Source organism: Ovis canadensis, chromosome 15, assembly GCF_042477335.2.
Source record: "Ovis canadensis isolate MfBH-ARS-UI-01 breed Bighorn chromosome 15, ARS-UI_OviCan_v2, whole genome shotgun sequence".
NCBI classification, from domain to species: Eukaryota; Metazoa; Chordata; class Mammalia; order Artiodactyla; family Bovidae; genus Ovis; species Ovis canadensis.
In genome coordinates, this window is record NC_091259.1 from 86,807,176 (window position 1) to 86,826,496 (window position 19,321).

Genomic DNA, 19,321 nt, shown 5'->3' on the forward strand with positions numbered 1-19,321 from the left:
TTTGGTATTTTATCTGTGGTGTTTCTGACTTAAATTGTTTATTGAGATATTAAAATGACAATAATAAAATAAAACAAAGTATTTAACTAAAGGGCATTTTGGACTTAGGTAAACTCAAGTATAAATTTATGGCTTTGCTAAATATCCTACCTTTGAGACAGTTGTATACTCTCTGACCATCAATTTTCTCATATTTAAAATGGACATACGTTCTATTGGAGTTGTGAACATATGATTTACTATCAGCAAAGTACTTAAACAGTTTGTCAAGTAATAGATAATTATAATAGGTAGCACTTAATGTCACTTTTTAAGTGATGATTTTCTTCTTTTCCATATAGAAATTTTTTTTCTGGGGGTTGGATTCAGCTGGAAAAGTGATTTAATTGCCTCAGTGTGTGTGTGTGTGTGTGTGTGCGCACGCGTGTGTGTGCTCAGTTGCTCAGTTATGTCTGACTCTTGATGACCCACCAATTGTAGCCCTCCAGGCTGCTCTGGCCATGGAATTGACCAGGCAAGAATACTGGAGTGGGTAGCCATTCCCTTCTTTTTATCCTTAAAAGACTTAGTTTATCTATCATGTGGTGTAGAGATTAGAAGTGCTCATAATTCCTGTCTTGGGGGCTTAACAAAGATCCCCTAATGAAGATCACATATATATGTATATAAAATAATGATGGAGTTAATATACCTTGAATCCTTACATACAAGATATGGCTAACTCTGCTCTAGGTGCTTCACATGTATTATCTCATTCACCTGGTCCATCAGCTCTATGGGAATGCCCACTCTTGTGCCTGTCCTTCAAGTAAGTAAAGTTAAGCACAGACTGGTAGTCTGAATTGTGCAAGCAAGGCCTCCCAGCTGGTGAAAAGCGGAGCCAGACCTGTGATCTCAACTCTCCAGCGGTGGACCCTGCTCACTGTGTGCCAGCTCGCTGTCAACTGAGAAACTCACTCTGCATATTCTTTACTATCTTGCCAATCACTTCTTAACAGTACCAGAATGGCTCATTTTCAGAAGGACTTTCTGACTGTTGTTTGGAGAGTCTGAAAGGCCTCTGTCCAGACCCATCCTTGCTTTATCTCTGGACTTCATATATTAGATCATTTGGTTTATCAGCTCACTGAGCTATTTGATTTGAAAAGTCTTGATTTAAATCAAAATATAAGATGACTATCTAAAATGTATCACATGCAAATTAATATTATTTGAAAATGATGTTTTGCATAAAGTAGTCTTTTTCATGATCTGCAACTACTTGGTTCATAAATGTCTTCTTGGGACATTTATGAAGATTCCTCACTTTCTTGGGAATCAATTTGTTTCCTTCATCTCAACTTTATATGGACAGTATGGTTTATGAGAGTATCAAAATGTCTGCTGTGTTTATCAGAGCAAGCCTAGCATCTGGTACATACTAGATTATTGAAAAGACAGATTTCAAAGAAAGAAAGAAAGAAAAATAAAGAATGAAGTATGGTGATATACAATATTGTAAAGTAATCAACCTCCAACTAAAATAAATAAATGTGTATTAAAAAAAAGAATGAAGAATGAGTAGATGAGTAACTGGCAGCTTCTTGATATTGTAACTGTGCCCACCTCTAGGACCCTTCATTACTCCATACCTTTCTAACTCCCTGCTTTTGAACTGCTGCAAATCAGTTAACCACACACACTATTGATAACTCTGTGCATAAACTAAGAGTAGGTAAACACAAGGCATAGAAACTAAGGAACTCTCAGTGAACCAACCAAGTAAGTTTAACTTGTCTGGATCCTTTTTAATGCTATTATTTCTCTGAAATGTTTTATTAGAGAACTAAATTCTGGATAAATGCAGGAACACTGTATGTTATTAGGGCTATTAATAGTAGGCATTATTTGTGAATAATTTTTTACATGTAAACATTGTCTCAAATTCATTATACACATTATTTAATCCTCAAAAATTGGTTCTATCATTATTCTTATTGTGTGTGTGTCTGTGTGTATATATATATATAATAAAACCATCCAAAACCCCGCTGCATGAACGTTGTGAAGCTGGGAGAACTGGTGGTTAGTGTGATCCATCACTGGCTTTGTGATTGTGTGCACACTCTCTTCTTAGTGTATCAGAGTTTCTAATCACTAGAAAGCTGCATCAAGGTGATACAGTAGATACACAGGTCGCCATTCTGGCTTTTACTTTCAGGTTAGCAGGTAGCACATGAAGCAAAGCCCTTTATTGCTTTTTACTTGAGTGCTACAACATGCTATTGCTAGGTGCAGAACACAGACATAATTAGATCTATTTGAAGAGAGAAGCATAAGTAAGATTTTGAAGAATGGGTATAATTTGGAAAGATTGCATGTGTATATGCTCCGTCACTTTACTCCTGTCTGACTGTTTGCGACCCTCTAGACTGTAGCCCACCAGGCTCCTCTGTCCATGGGATTCTCCAGGCAAGAATACTGGCGTGGGTTGCTGTGCCCTCCTTCAGGAATCTTCCCAACCCAGGGATCGAACATGTGTCTCCTATGTCTTCTGCATTGCTGGCAGATTCTTTACCACTGAGCCCCTGAGGAAGCCTTGAAAAGATTGTGAACAGCCAAAAGGACACACCCTTAGAGAAAAGACAAGAATATCTACTTCACTTCATCAGTATTTGAGTTTGACTATTCTCTTGGAATATTTCCTTTGAGAGCAGAAGAAATGCTTTCCACTTGTAATACAACTCAGATACTCAAGATACATCATCAGACCAAGACTTCTCCTTGCTGTCCTTCTTACGTCCTAAATTTCCAACATTGTGACCTAGAAGGCATTTGATTTCTTCTTCAGGTGAGTGGACGGTTTTATGAAAGAGAGGTGGCCTCAAAAATGAATATGATAACAGCAAACTTCACTGTGACCGAATTTGTGTTCCTGGGGCTCTCATCACAGCCAAAGATGCAGCTCATTCTTTTTATTATGTTCTTGTTCTTCTATTTATTAACCGTGGTGGGGAATATTATTATTATCACTATCATCCAGATAGAAACACGGCTCCAAACTCCAATGTACTTCTTCCTCACTAATTTATCCTTTCTGGATATCTGCTACACATCCACTGATGTCCCACAAATGCTGTCCAACATGGTGGGCAGAAAGAAGACCATCCCATTTCCTAGATGTGCTACTCAGATGTACTTCTCCCTCTCCTTGGGAATGACTGAGTGCGTTCTCCTTGGAGTCATGGCTTACGACAGATATGTGGCCATCTGCCACCCTCTTCACTACACAGTCATTATGAACCAAAGCACCTGTGTCCAGTTGGCAGGCATTTCTTGGGCCAGTAGTTTCCTGAGTTCCACAGTCATCAACGTCTTCACCTTGAGTTTACCCTACTGTGGGCCCAATGTCCTGGATCACTTCTTCTGTGAGGTTCCTTCCATCCTGAGGCTGGCTTGCACTGACACCTCATTTACCGAGATGGTTGTTTTCGTCTTCACTGTAGTCATTGTATTCATTCCTTTTTTCCTCATTGTTGTTTCCTACGCCCGAATCCTTCTGACGGTTCTCAGGATGCGGTCAGCCTCTGGAAGGCACAAGGCTCTCTCCACCTGTGCTTCCCATCTGACAGTGGTGGCCTTATTCTATGGAACTGGTATCTTCATGTACATGAGACCCCAGTCAAAGACCTCCAGGGCTGGGGGCAAGATCATCGCGGTGTTCTACACTGTGATCACACCCATGCTCAACCCCTTGATCTATAGCCTAAGGAACCAAGATGTAAAAGGGGCTCTAAGAAGAGCTCTGGCAAAACGGAGGACATGAAGAGCACTCAATGGGACACTATGTCAGCTGTTATTATAAGATGACTGACTTCTGAATAGGAAGTGATAAAGTGAAAAGTAGCTCTGACGGTCAATATCTGCCCTGCCAACTCATAAAAGGAACATCATTCCAGCTGCAAACTCAACAAGCATCATGGCCCCCCAAGAACAAACCACTACTTCCATGTGTCAAAGCAACACCCTTTGTTGAATGACTGCTCTTTTCTTACTCCCTGAAAAATCTTGTTTCTCTAAAATCATAGACTCTCTGTAAGTGATTTCTTTAAATCATATCAATAAGGTGATTTACCTCAACTTTGGCTATCTTAACTATACATGAAGTATGTAAAGGGCCTTAATAGAAGAATTTTCAATTTTCAACTCAGATGCAGAACTTCAGATAAGGGTTTTTGGATGCCACATTTCACATGTATCTTAATTTTGTAGTTTCCAAGGAACCAAGACCCTGCAGGTACTTTGTGGTTTAAACCGGATTTTGACCCCGTTACACACAGCCCTGCTTTGAAATGAATCTATCAAATATTTCTTCATTTAACTTTTACTTTAACCCTACTCTTTCCCCTAAATCCTGGTGTATGCTATTCCTCTTTACAGTGGATCAATAAATTTGATTTTATCTGACTATAGTCTTATTTCTGATGGTCCTAGGCTGATTGTGTGGACAGGAGGATAGCAATGGTCAGAAGCAGAAGATTTGGTCAAATGTGAATGAATAAATAAACTCATTCATTCACTATGTATTATTGAATGATTGTAGAACATAATGCTAAATAAAATAGAAATACTTCCTTTCCTTATGTATACATAAATATTTATAATATACATAGAATAGGGACACATATCGGCAAATTATGATAAAGGGAATAAGGGAAGTACTGATCAAGGGCAGTGGCAGGCAAGCTGCATACAAAGATTGGAAGGAGAAGTAGTCACGTTGAGAAGGGTTTTCTATGTAAAGGGGGTTTGTGGGCAAAGACTGGGGACAGCTTTCTCTATCTGAGGGGATAAAGAAAACTACTGAGAAGCAGGAAGTGTGTGGTGAGCAGACAATAGCCAGACCACGCAAGACTAAACTGATGTGGTGAGGAGTAGGAATTTGCTCTTAGAAATATGTAAGTATTATCAAGAAGGGCAATATGACACAATTAGTTTTGAAAGGGTTTTCTGAATGCTGTATAGCAGACAGATATACACGTCTGTGTCACAAACGTGTGGAAACGATTCCTGCGTTTTGAAGCTTTTCAACCATGATATCTTTAGAAAGAATCATTCCTTAAATTAGTTCAGTTCAATCACTCAGTCATGTCCAACTCTTTGCGACTCCATGAATTGCAGCACGCCAGGCCTCCCTGTCCATCACCAACTTCCGGAGTTCACTCAGACTCACTTCCGTCAAGTCAGTGATGCCATCCAGCCATCTCATCCTCCGTCGTCCCCTTCTCCTCCTGCCCCCAATCCCTCCCAGCATCAGAGTCTTTTCCAGTGAGTCAACTCTTCGCATGAGGTGGCCAAAGTACTGTAGTTTCAGCTTTAGCATCATACTTTCCAAAGAAATCCCAGGGCTGATTTCCTTCAGAATTCCTTAAGAGACTAGCAAAAACAAACAATCAAAAAGCTTAAAGATGGCCTTTGAGTACAGAAGTAGTGTTTTCTAAAATTTTATCACTTGCTTATTTCACAATTTAGAATAAAATAAAAAGAAATTAATTTCTGTGTTATAGATGTCCAATAATTAAATGCAAACATTTATTTTAATTAAAAAAAAGGTTGTACACAATCAAAAAGAGGACTATCTCTGGTTAAACAGGTGAAAGAAACATCACTGATTTAAAAAATGTTTAAAAAAATTAAAAGCAGGGGCTTTTAATTTAAGATTGTAATTCCAATACAGGTGTTATGGATTCAAGGTTGAGAGACTAAGATCCCATATGCTGTGCAGCCAAAAATAAATAAATTCTTTAAAAAAGTAAAAAGCCATCAACCTTCTCTTTATCTTTAGATATCTCTAATCTCTCTAGAAGAGATTTATTATAAAATAATTTTAAAATGTATATATTATAAACCTGTAAAAATTTCTTCTGAAATGGTTTTCACTTTTGGAACATGCTATATTAATTTTAAGAACAATATTGCAATCGCTGTAGTTACAGCAACACTACTATCATACATCAGGGTACCAGCTGTCTCAATAGGTATCTTTGTCCTTTAAGAGAACAAAATTAATTTAACATTACTGCTAGAAAATATGAGGGTTGTAAAATATTGAAAAGGAGAAAAGTCACAGGGAAACAAATGATTTGTTATCAGTACCTCTATTCCAAAATCATCTGAAAGCTGAACTGCTTCTTTGATATCATCTACTTTGCTTTTTTCCTTCACTTAAACATCAATAGTGCCTTTTTGGCCCATTTGAACTTTCAGTGGTTCAGCTCACCATAAACCATAAGCAATGAGGGGCTTTCAACAAATGCTTCACAACACAATACTGTCTAAATCTTGACTCATCAATTTAAAAAATATATATATCAGATTGAATACAGCCATGTACCAGATCTTCATAGAGTTTCCCCAAAGCTCTTCTCAATTTTAATTATACTTATCATTTTCGATAAAGCTGTACATTTCTCTGTTTCCAGAATACTGCACTAGGAACCAGTAGAAGTTAGCTCTGTTCCCAGCTCTACTATTTAAGAGCACATTAACATGACATTTGGGCTCCCAGGTGGCTCTGGTGGTAAAGAACCTGCTTGCCAATGCAAAAAAGACGTAGAAGACACCAGTTCAATCTTGTTATATCATATGATTTGAGGATGAAAAAAGATCACCTTCAAGTTTCACAGTCTACCAAGAGAACTTTCTGTGCTGTCTTGTTTGACTCTTTGTGGTCCCGTGGACTGAAGCCCACCAGACTCTTCAGTCCATGAAATTTTCCAGGCAAGAATACTGGAGTGGGTTGCCATTTTCTACTCTAGGGGATTTTCCCCACCCAGGGGTTGAACTTGAATCTCTTGTGTTTCCTGAATAGGCAGCAGGTTCTTTACTACTGGCACCACTGGCTTCATATAAAGAGAGTATGTGTTTTAATGTTATAGAAAAATTACCTGTACTGTACTTTTCTAGCACAAAGGACTGCTGCTATTAAGACCCCAAATGCTTAAATACACTACCTGGGATTTTCTTATATTTTAATATCTGAATTAGGGCATTTTTGAGAGTAAAAATTTGCACAATTGATACTTACTCCAAGATAGTACGCAAAAAAAGTAAAACTCTCAAGGAAAGGGACAACTGGCCATGGTAATATTATCTTGCTTTGTTCTTACAGAAACTCCATGTTGTGGTTATTATTAGTACCATTTTACAGATGAGAAAAATCTGGAAAGTGATTTCAGGAGTGAGTCCTAGAAAAAGTAATGACTGATTTGTGACATAAAACAAAGGCATGTGTTTTCAAGGTGGGTTAGTTTTATTCAATGCAAGAAATGTTAAGGTATATTCGAGTTCAATGTAACTTGTACTTCTAAGGGGTTTCCCTGGTAGCTCAGCTGGTAAAAATCCACCTGCAATGCAGAAGACTCCAGTTTGATTCCTGGGCCAGGTAGATCCCTGGGAGAAGGAATAGGCTACTCACTCCCTTTTTCTTGGGCTTCCCTGGTGGCTCAGATAATAAAGAAACCACCTGCAATGCGAGAGACCTGGATTCCATCCCTGGGTTGGGAAGATTCCCTGGAGGAGGGCATGGCAACCCTCTTCTGTATTCTTGCCTGGAGAATCTCATGGAAAGAGGGGCCTGATGTGCTACAGTCCTTAGAGTCACAAAGAGTCAGGCACAACTGAGTTACTAACACTTTCTTGTACTTCTAAGAGGTGGGATATCGAAGCAAATGCCTAAGATGAAGCTGAAAATGGCGAATTTCAGGTGTCATCTGTGGATGGCATTCATAGCACTCATTTTATTATGGGCTCCTAATCCTGTCTCCAGAAGTCAGGTCTGGTGAAGAGGCTTATTTCGCTAACATTTGATCTAATAGAGTTAAATACAAAGATACCAAAACAGCTGTTTTCAGAGCACAGCAAGTGGCTGCTTAGTTTCTGTGCTTGGCTGTTTGAAGCAGTCTAGGTATAAAATCGGAGAAGGCAATGGCACCCCACTCCAGTACTCTTGCCTGGAAAATCCCATGGACGGAGGAGCCTGGAACGCTGTAGTCCATGGGGTCGCTAAGAGTCGGACGTGACTGAGCGACTTCACTTGCACTTTTCACTTTCATGCATTGGAGAAGGAAATGACAGCCCACTCCAGAGTTCTTGCCTGGAGAATCCCAGGGATGGCAGAGCCTGGTGGGCTGCCATCTATCGGATCGCACAGAGTCGGACACGATGGAAGCAACTTAGCAGCAGCAGGCATCAGATACGTCAACTCACTCCTTTCTTTTCATAAGCATTTCTCAGTGTCCATTGTGAGGTTTCTATTGCCATGGCAACACCCAGACACATGTTATATAGTGTCTGTGTTTCAAGGCATGTATACATATATGTGCATAACTATCGCGCCCACAAGTGCAGCTTATGAGTGAAAGGATTTGCTATTCAGAAGAGTAGTTTTTTAGCAGTTCAGTAGACCAGAGAATGAGGGCTTTTGGGAGAGTGGTATGTAAGCTGATCCTTGAAGGAAGAGACAAGTTTGAATATTCCAAGACGTGGAGTTCAGACTATTAGAGAAGCAGGAACTAGAGGCGGAAGGAGTAGAAAGCTGGGAAGAAAACAGAGGTAGAAAAATGTGAAGGCCATTCAAGAAATAACTTTATAGGAGAATTTTTGCCCAAAACAAGCAGGGAGAAATAATATCAGAGAAGTGGTTTAAAGAAGAGGACTTAGACTACTAAGAAAAATACTTTGTCAATTTTACAGTTTCCATGTTAGGGAATAGGGGCAATTATGGGATAGGATGAGGAATCTTTCAGTTCAGTTCAGTCGCTGAGTCGTGTCTGACTCTTTGTGACCCTATGAATCACAGCACGCCAGGCCTCCCTGTCCATCACCAACTCCCGGAGTTCACTCAGATTCACATCCATCAAGTCAGTGATGCCATCCAGCCATCTCATCCTCCGTCGTCCCCTTCTCCTGCCCCCAATCCCTCCCAGCATCAGAGTCTTTTCCAATGAGTCAACTCTTCACATGAGGTGGCCAAAGTACTGGAGTTTCAGCTTTAGCATCATTCCTTCCAAAGAAATCCCAGGGCTGATCTCCTTCAGAATGCACTGGTTGGATCTCCTTGCAGTCCAAGGGACCCTCAAGAGTCTTCTCCAACACCATGGTTCAAAAGCATCAGTTCTTTGGTGCTCAGCCTTCTTCACAGTCCAACTCTCACATCTATACATGACCACTGGAAAAACCATAGCCTTGACTAGATGGACCTTAGTCGGCAAAGTAATGTCTCTGCTTTTGAATATGCTGTCTAGGTTGGTCACAGCTTTCCTTCCAAGGAGTAAGCGTCTTTTAATTTCATGGCTGCAGTCACCATCTGCAGTGATTTGGGAGCCCAAAAAATAAAGTCTGACACTGTTTCCACTGTTTCCCCATGTATTTCTCATGGAGTGATGGGACCGGATGCCATGATCTTCGTTTTCTGAATGTTGAGCTTTAAGCCAACTTTTTCACTCTCCACTTTCACTTTCATCAAGAGGCTTTTTAGTTCTTCTTCACTTTCTGCCATAAGGGTGGTGTCATCTGCATATCTGAGGTTATTGATATTTCTCCCAGCAATCTTGATTCCAGCTTGTGTTTCTTCCAGTCCAGCGTTTCTCATGATGTACTCTGCATATAAGTTAAATAAGCAGGGTGACAGTATACAGCCTTGACGTACTCCTTTTCCTATTTGTAACAAGTCTGTTGTTCCATGTACAGTTCTAATTGTTGCTTCCTGACGTGCATACAGATTTCTCAAGAGGCAGGTCAGGTGGTCTGGTATTCCCATCTCTTTCAGAATTTTCCACAGTTTATTGTGATCCACACAGTCAAAGTCTTTGGCATAGTCAATAAAGCAGAAATAGATTTTTTTCTGGAACTCTCTTGCTTTTCCCATGATCCAGCAGATGTTGGCAATATGCCTGGTATCCTCTCTAAGGGGCTCCCCAAGTGGCACTAGTGGTAGAGATGCAGGAGTGTAAGAGACACAGGTTCAATCCCTGGGTTGGAAAGATCCCCTGGAGGAGGGCATGGCAACCCATTCCAGTATTCTTGCCTGGAGAATCCCATGGACAGAGGAGCCTGGAAGGTTATAGTCCATGGGGTCTCAAAGAGTCAGACACGACTGAGCCACTGAACTGAACTGCTGCATGTCAACTAGATAAAGTCAGAAATGATAGATAGACAGACAGATAGATAGATTTAAGCACCAATTGTTGGAAAAATAATCTCATCTGAGCTTTTATAACTTGAGAGTGGAGAAGCTGAGTTTAGCCTCAGCTTTATCTCACTCTGACATCTTCTGTATTAATTGCTTCTGCAGCAGTTTTTGCCCTTAGTTGCTCTTAGTATGGTGTTTACCTGTTCTTTGTTGATTAAAGGGAATAGCCATTCAAAAGGTCTTTGTAGTCTATTGCAGAGAATATGATCAAAATAAAAATACTTACCTTTATTATGATTGTATTCCTGGATAAAGTTTTTAATGGATGAAAGATAATTCAAGCCTTTTTAAACACCAGATATTTATGTATAATTAATTGAGCAAACCAATAGGGTAGGTGAAGTGAAAAAATGCCTTAATTTTATTGTTGAAAAGACTGCAGTACAGAGGCATTGCAGGATTTATCTGACATGATTATGGGTGGGACTGACTAAGACTAAGGTGATCCAACTTCTGTCCACTTTTCTTTTTTCATTATTAGTTGATATAATGCTCCAACCACCACTTACATAGAAAAAAATTGGTTTCCTCGTTTTATTGCATCACAGTTTCTGTGATATTTTTCGCAGTTAAGATATAAATGAAGCACAAATAGGAATTTATGTTTATTCAATAATTAATGGAACAGATTTTTAATAGAGATCATTGCATATTATTGGACAAATGCTAAAAAGTAAGCATTATTCCCATTTAGTAGGTGAAGAAATGTAGGCTTACAGAGACTTATTAAGTTGTCCAAAGTCCTAAACAGAAAGAAATAGCAGAACCTGTATGACTGTTTTCAAATAGTATTTTCAAAAAGGCTGAATATTTGCCATTGGTCAGAGTGGAAAGTAGAGCCCTTGGATCAACTTTTGACTCTATTGCTTACATTTGACAAGTTTATTGATCTTTCTGAATTTTGGTTTTATCCTCTTTAAAATTGAAATAATGCTTACCACTATTCATTGCTATAGGAACCTAAAGAAATTTAAAGTGATTCATTTACTCACTGCATACAACTATCAATTAAGAAAGAGAGAAAAAAAAGATGATTCTTTAATATTAAAGTCACTGAATATTGACTTGAGACATAGAAGTGTTATTCATAGATCTTTCTGGTGGTGAAGCTACTCAGTCCAGTTCAGTTCAGCCACTCAGTTGTGTCCGACTCTCTGTGACTCCATGAAGTGCAGCACACCAGGCCTCCCTATCCATAACCAACTCCCGAAGTTAACCCAAACTCATGTCCATTGAGTAGGTGATGCCATCCAACCATCTCATCCTTTGTGGTCTCCTTCTCCTCCTGCCCCCAATCCCTCCCAGCATCATAGTTTTCCAATGAGTCAACACTTCACATGAGGTGGCCAACATATTGGAGTTCCAGCTTTAGCATCAGTCCTTCCAAAGAACACCCAGGACTGATCTCCTTTAGAATGGACTGGTTGGATCTCCTTGCAGTCCAAGGGACTCTTAAGAGTCTTCTCCAACACCACAGTTCAAAAGCATCAATTATTCATTGCTCAGCTTTCTTCAGAGTCCAACTCTCACATCAATACATGACCACTGGAAAAACTATAGCCTTGACTAGACGGACCTTTGTTGGCAAAGTAGTGTCTCTGCTTTTGCATATGCTATCTAGGTTGGTCACAACTTTCCTTCGAAGGAGTAAGTGTCTTTTAATTTCATGGCTGAAGTCACCATCTGCAGTGATTTTGGAGCCCCAAAAATAAAGTCTGACACTGTTTCCACGGTTTCCCCATCTATTTCCCATGAAGTGATGGGACCAGATGCCAAGATCTTAGTTTTCTGAATGTTGAGCTTTTTCACTCTCCTCTTTCACTTTCATCAAGAGGCTTTTTAGTTCCTCTTCATTTTCTGCCGTAAGAGTGGTGTCATCTGCATATCTGAGGTTATTAATGTTTCTCCTGACAACCTTGATTCCAGCTTGTGCTTCCTCCAGCCCAGCGTTTCTCATGATGTACTCTGCATATAAGTTAAATAAGCAGGGTGACAATATGCAGCCTTGACATACTCCTTTTCCTATTTGGAACCAGTCTGTTCCATGTCCAGTTCTAATTGTTGCTTCCTGACCTGCATACAGATTTCTCAAGAGTCAGGTCAGGTGGTCTGGTATTCCCATCTCTTTCAGAATGTTCCACAGCTTATTGTGATCCACACAATCAAAGGCTTTGGCATAGTCAGTAAAGCAGAAATAGATGTTTTTTTGGAACTCTTGCTTTTTCGATTATTCAGCGGATGTTGGCAATTTGATCTCTGGTTCCTCTGCCTTTTCTTTTCTTTTCTTTTTTTTTTTTTTTACTTTATTTTAATTTACAATACTGTATTTTTTTGCAATACGTCAACATGAGTCCGCCACGAGTGTACACGTGTTCCCAATCCTGAACCTCCCTCCCACCTCCCTCCCCATACCATCTCTCTTGAACATCAGGAAGTTCACGGTTCACATATTGCTGAAGACTAGCTTGGAGAATTTTGAGCATTACTTTACTAGCGTGTGAAATCAGTGCAATTGTGCAGTAGTTTGAGCATTCTTTGGCATTGCCTTTCTTTGGGATTGGAATGAAAACTGACCTTTTTCAGTCCTGTGGCCACTGCTGAGTTTTCTAAATTTGCTGGCATATTGAGTGCAGCACTTTCACAGCATCATCTTTCAGGATTTGAAATAGCTCAACTGGAATTCCATCACCTCCACTAGCTTTGTTTGTAGTGATGCTTTCTAAGGCCCACTTGACTTGCATTCCAGGATGTCTGGCTCTAGGTGAGTGATCACACCATGATGATTATCTGGGTCATGAAGATCTGTTTTGTACAGTCCTTCTGTGTATTCTTGCCACCTCTTCTTAATATCTTCAGCTTCTGTTAGGTCCATACCATTTCTGTCCTTTATCAAGCCCATCTTTGCATGAAATGTTTCCTTGGTATCTCTAATTTTCTTGAAGAGATCTCTAGTCTTTCCCATTCTGTTGTTTTCCTTTATATCTTTGCTTTGATAGCTGAGGAAGTCTTTCTTATCTCTCCTTGCTATTCTTTGGAACTCTGCATTCACATGCTTATATCTTTCCTTTTCTCCTTTGCCTTTCGTTTCTCTTCTTTTCACAGCTATTTGTAAGGTCTCCCCAGACAGCCATTTTGCTTTTTCGCATTTCTTTTCCATGGGGATGGTCTAGATCCCTGTCTCCTGTACAATGTCACGAACCTCCGTCCATAGTTCATCAGGCGCTCTATCTATCAGATCTAATTTCTAGATCTGTTTCTCACTTCCACCGTATAATCATAAGGAATTTGATTTAGGTCATACTTGAATGGTCTAGTGGTTTTCCCTACTTTCTTCAATTTGAGTCTGAATTTGGCAATAAGGAGTTCATGATCTGAGCCACAGTCAGCTCCTGGTCTTGTTTTCTTTCTTGTTTACTATTCTTTTCTTTTTTTAAAATTATGACATATACTACTTGCTTTGCAGTTAATGGGAAAGGAAATCCCTTTTTTTTTTTATTTTTCACATAGCATATAGGATTATTCACTGTATTATTAAATATAAAAAAATATAAAAACAAAAATACTCAAAACAGAAGGCTAAATCTCTGGACTGTTTCAGGACTGCCAACACTGCTGCTGCTGCTAAGTCGCTTCAATCATGTCCGATTCTTTGTGACCCCATAGACAGCAGCCAGCCAGGCTCCTCTGTCCCTTGGATTTTCCAGGCAAGAATACTGGAATGGGTTGCCATTTCCTTCTCCTCCCAAATATACATCTCTCTATTAACCCTTATAGTTTCCTCCATAATGTGACAACAGGGATATTTTAATAACTCATGATGTGATTGAGTGATTTTGAACCAGATCAATTTCAACTCATATATAATGACATCCATTAGAATTACTGGTAAATTCTGAGGCTTCTTCTCTAAAACTCTCTGATGCTTTTCATGATGAGTGTGGATGCTCTGTACTTTAAGGCAACCATTGTGTTTCCCTGACCTTTCACTCTATTGGACTGGAGGAAGGGCTGAGATAGAAACAGTTCAAGTATTTGAAATGGATCATATGGAATTTCAACATATCTGAGAAAAACTTAGGTGTCCTTAAATCCCAGTCTCTGTCTTTACCCGATCCTGATGCTAGCACTCTTGCTTTCTAATTCAAGATTTGTAAGTTTCCTAGGTGCTCAGTCACTCAGTTGTGACCCCCATGGACTACAGCCACCAGGCTCCTCTGTCCATGGAATTCTCCAAGCAAGAATACTGGAGTGGGTTGCCATTTCCTTCTCCACTTCCCAGGTGGCACAGCGGTAAAAAAAAAGAATCTGCCTGCCAATTCAGGCGATGCAAGAGATGGGGGTTCGATCCCTGTGTTGGGAAGATCCTCTGGAGTAGGAAATGGCAACCTACTACAGTATTGTTGCTGAGATAACTCCATGGATGCAGGAACCTGGAGGGCTGCAGTCCATGGAATCACAAAGAATTGGACACACGTGTGCACCCACACAGTAACAATGAGAACATGCAAAGAGAAGTTAAATCCTCCTCTATCGTCAGTCACTGATATGTCAGAGTTAGTGGAACTATTCTTTGATAAGGGCCTTGGGATGGTGGTGGAAAACATGAAGACTCTTGGCGTCTTTGCATTGTTGTTCAGTTGCTCAGTTGTGTCCAACCCTTTGCAACCCCATGGGCTGCAGTGTGCCAGGCTTCCCTGTCCTTCACTGACTCCCAAAGTTTGCTCAAACTTATGTCCGTTGGGTTGATGATGTTATGCAACCATTTCACCCTGTCGCCTCCTTCTCCTCCTGCCCTAGAGTTTACTTGCAATTAGAAGAGAGGAAGAGGAAGGCAGAGGGGAAATTAAGGATGAGAGCTGGATAGCCAATCCTATAGACATAAAGGTCTTGCTAAAATTAGCCTTAGGGATTGATCCAAACTGTATCCTAGAGCTTCTCTGAGGACTGAAAGGATGTAAATATGTGAAGTTGACCAAACTCAGATGTCTACCCTTTTCAATGTTAAGAAGAAGAGATCATATGGTACCAGTGATTATTAGGTGAAACCAACTACTTGGCATCAGGGAAAACTGAGGACAGGAAAAAAGAAAAGAGTCTTGTCAATATTCACAAACCTAGTTAGCAGAGCCTGAGTCTCCAGCTCTTACTCTTGGGCTTTGCATTGTCGTTCAGTTGCTCAGTCGTGTCCAACCCTTAACCCCATGGACTGCAGTGTGCCAGGCTTCCCTGTCCTTCACTGTCTCCCAGAGTTTGCTCAAACTTATGTCCATTGGGTTGATGATGCCAAGCAACCATCTCACCCTGTCACCCCCTTCTCCTCCTGCCCCCAATCTTTCCTTTTGCATAGCTCCTGACTTTGTTGGTGGCAGGAGTCTCAGAGAGAAAACATGATAAACTCTCTCTGGAAGCACAGAAAACCCCTGTCCTTGGCACATGTGTGTTTCACGTTTGTATCCTCCAGAGGCACATATCTAGCATTTATAAGGTTTTGCTGAATATATGAGTAAAAGGATCCTGGGATGAGTTAAGTCATCATTTATATCAGCCTGATTCCTCATGTATTTAGCTAAGTTTTCTCTGATTTCCTTTCACAGTAGAGAAATTTTCAACATTTGAATCTATCATTCTTCATGATTCTGAAAAAAAATATTCTTTAGAGCAACTGGTTATTTATTTCCTCTTTCATGTCCTATCTCCATTTTGAATCAACCTGTGAGCCAATTTTAAAAATAAGACCAAACAAACAAACAAGAAAACATGTATGTCAGCAGGTAATGTGAGGGAGGGGTAAATTGGAAGATTAGGATTGACATATATACTGCTGCTGCTAAGTCACTTCAGTCATGTCCTATTCTGTGTGACTCCATAGATGGCAGCCCACCAGGCTCCTCTGTCCCTGGGATTTTCCAGGCAAGAGTACTGGAGTGGGTTGCCATGTCCTTCTCCAACACATGAAAGTGAAAAGTGAAAGTGAAGTTGCTCAGTCATGTCTGACTCTTCGCAACGCCATGGACCGCAGCCTACCAGGTTCCTCCGTCCATGGGATTCTCCAGGCAAGAGTTCTGGAGTGGGTTGCCATTGCCTTCTCTGGACATACACACTACAATATATAAAATAGAAAATCAGTAAGGACCTGCTGGATAGCATAGGGAAGTCTATTCAGTACTCTGTAATGACCTATATGGAAAAGAATCTAAAAAAGAGTGGATATATGTATATCAAATTCATTTTAATGTACACCTGAAACTAATACAACATTGAAAAAGATCTATCTTCCAATAAGAATTTAAAAAAAGAGAAAAACCTAATGCATCTTTCTCAGCTTGACTTTCAAAAATATTAGTCTATCTTTTCTTCAGATCATAGAGCTAAATATTACTGAAAATCCTTAGGAATTTAGGATTGACTTGGAGAATATAATGCTTAGTGAATTAAGTCAGACAGAGAAAGACAAATACTGCATGATATCTCTTATATGTGGAATCTAACAAAACAAAACAAACTATTCAATATAGCAAATATACAAAATTAATAAGCTATAAGAATATCTTGTACAATACAAGGAACATAGGCAGTATTTTATAATAACTATAAGTGAAGCATAACCTTCAAAAATTTTGAATCAGTATACTGTACATGGTAACTTATACAAAATGGCACATCAACTATACCTCAATTTAAAAAAAAAAAAAAATAGAAGATTGACTCAGCAAATAGTTGGTAACTTGTAGGGTTTAAGGGAAAGTTACCAGAATTTTTTATTTCCTGCCACATCCTTCTACCACTATTATTTACCTGTGTTAATATTTTTTTCATTTTTATGATTAATATTATTGAGGTTTCTTTCCAATTATTTTCTTGAGAGCAGCTTTCACATCCTTGTTCCGTAAACTGTAGATCAAGGGGTTCAACATGGGGATGATAACAGTGTAGAACACAGAGGCCCATTTGTCTTGATCCAGGGAGTAGCTGGATGTTGGCCTCAGGTACATAAACATGACTGTGCCATAAAAAAGTGTGACGCCAGTGAGGTGAGACCCGCAGGTGGAGAAAGCCTTGAGGCGGCCTTCAGCTGAGCGCATTCTGATAACTGCGATGAGGATGAAGGCATAGGAGATAAAGATGATGAGGATGGTGCTGAATTCAATGAAGCCACAGAGGCTGAAGAGCAAGATCTCACTGATGTAGGTGTCCGAGCAAGAGAGGGCTAAGAGTGGTGGGATTTCACAGAAGAAGTGGTTGAGGATGTTGGAACCACAGTAACTCAGACTGAAAGTGAGGGCAGTGTGGGTGACCAAACTCACCAAACCAGCCAGGTAGGAGCCCAGCATGAGAGCCAAGCAGACTCGCTTGGACATGAGAGCGCTGTAGTGGAGGGGTCGACAGATGGCCACGAAGCGGTCGTAGGCCATGGCAGCAAGGACATAGCACTCAGCATCCACAAAGCCTACGAAGAACGCAAACTGGGTGGCACAGCTGGAGAAAGAGATGACTTTGCGCTTTGTTAGGAAGTCAGCCAGCATCCTGGGGGCAATGGCTGAGGAGTAGCCCAGGTCGACAAGAGAGAGGTTGCAGAGGAAAAAATACATGGGTGTGTGAAGCTGAGTGTCTGTTATGATCAGGATAATCATCCCCACATTCCCCACTACATTGACCAGGTAGACCAAGAGGAAGACTGCAAAAAAGATGATCTGCAGCTGAGGGTCTTGAGTGATGCCCATAAAGATAAACTCAGTCACCATTGAGTGGTTTTCTTTATCCATCTTTTCAGTTTTATGTGGGTCTGGATTTGGATTATTATTTGAGGTGATTCTTAAAAATCCTCCCAGTAATTAGATTCAGTGATCCACAGGGCAAATCAAATGACTTTGGTGAAGGTGATGGTTGTGGGTTTCCTGCAGGAACTCAGTCAACATAGAAGATGTTAGCATCTTAGGAATGGAAAATATTCTTCTCCCAAAACCTTGGTGTTCTGAGGTCATTTGCCACATAGTACCAAATGTTTAACCTGATTGGTGTGAATATATACCTAATTAATTAGTAAAGAATAGTTTTGAGTGCCCCTTCTTTCTAAAACAAAGCAGACAGCAGACATTAACTCTCATTGCAGATAGACACACAAACACACACAAAAAGATCCCAGGGTCTCAGGATATAACACATCATACCACCTCACTCTCCACACACAAACACATACACAGAAAGTGAAATACTTGGAGCAGAGGGTGAGCAATATAAGATTAAAGCAATGAATAATGATAATATTTAAAAGGACACAATGCTAACTGTATGCCAGAATTTTCATTTCTCCCACACATTATGTTATTTCATCCTCATCACAGCTCTATGAAATAGGTGCCAACATTATCTCCATCTTGCATCTGAAAAGAGCAAGGCTAGATACTAAATAGCTTCTATACAATCAAGAGTCAGTAAGTAGCAGAGCTGACTCTGACTCTAGAATCTACTTCACTTTGTCATCTTCTGTGTATATGTGATTTGATGGAGGTTATAGATCTTTACTTTTTTGTGCCCACCTTTCTTTCTTTCCTGCCTTGCCTGTTATTCATGGGCACAAAATTTGTTCATTGATTTCTCTGATCTTTAGAAGCACCCAGGATTTTGGCATGGAGCATAACAAGGATGAAGACACTGCTGTGTCTTTGGAAGATTTTATTGCCTAGCCAACAGCTTCAACTCAGAGTTAAGATTCAAGGATTCCTCTCTTGGAAGAATAGGGAAAGTGTTATCCATCACTATGGACATGCAGGAGCATGTGTTGGTAAACTTTTTCTCTGGTTTTATGGATACCTGGTCCATTGAAGAATTCTAAGAAGGGAATAAGCAAGAATAAACCAATCTAAACCAAAATATGAACTTAGAAATAAGTAGCACCCTCGAGCTAAACCTGAAAGAAGTCAGACTGAATCTACTCTATTTGGTTTATTGCTCAAGAAAGACAAGAATGTAGAGCAGTATAGTGTGTCTTTCACTGGGGTGTGGTCATTCATAATGGGCTTCCCAGGTGGTGCTAGTGGTAAAGAACCTGCCTGTCAATGCAGATAGATGTAAGAGACTCGGGTTCAATTC

The 19,321-nt window shown here is 40.0% G+C and overlaps 2 protein-coding genes across 3 annotated transcripts; one reads left to right on the top strand and one right to left on the bottom strand.

Moving 5' to 3' along the window:
- Nucleotides 1-2,869: 2,869 nt before the first annotated feature.
- Nucleotides 2,870-3,805, top strand: LOC138420344 (olfactory receptor 2G3-like). Its single transcript, XM_069553533.1, has one exon. It carries the CDS (start codon nt 2,870-2,872, stop codon nt 3,803-3,805), a length of 936 nt encoding a protein of 311 aa, XP_069409634.1.
- Nucleotides 3,806-16,908: 13,103 nt separating this feature from the next.
- LOC138420895 (olfactory receptor 5AR1) lies at nt 16,909-17,994 on the bottom strand. 2 transcript variants are annotated; one of them, XM_069554584.1, is made up of 2 exons: nt 17,075-17,994; nt 16,909-16,939 (listed from the first exon to the last, which is right to left on the bottom strand). In XM_069554584.1, exons 1-2 carry the CDS (start codon nt 17,992-17,994, stop codon nt 16,909-16,911), a joined length of 951 nt encoding a protein of 316 aa, XP_069410685.1. The 2 variants fall into 2 exon arrangements, with proteins under 2 accessions (XP_069410685.1, XP_069410686.1); XM_069554585.1 differs by lacking the exon at nt 16,909-16,939 and having other exon boundaries at nt 17,062-17,994.
- Between the last annotated feature and the right edge of the window lie 1,327 nt (nt 17,995-19,321).

Coding starts and splice junctions, on each gene's coding strand:
- LOC138420344 (XM_069553533.1), top strand. CDS start 2,870: ATGAATATGATAACAGCAAACTTCACTGTGACCGAATTTGTGTTCCTG.
- LOC138420895 (XM_069554584.1), bottom strand. CDS start 17,994: ATGGATAAAGAAAACCACTCAATGGTGACTGAGTTTATCTTTATGGGC. Junction 16,940..17,074: donor CTCAAGAAAATAATTGGAAA/GAAACCTCAATA, acceptor CAACTATTTGCT/GAGTCAATCTTCTATTTTTT.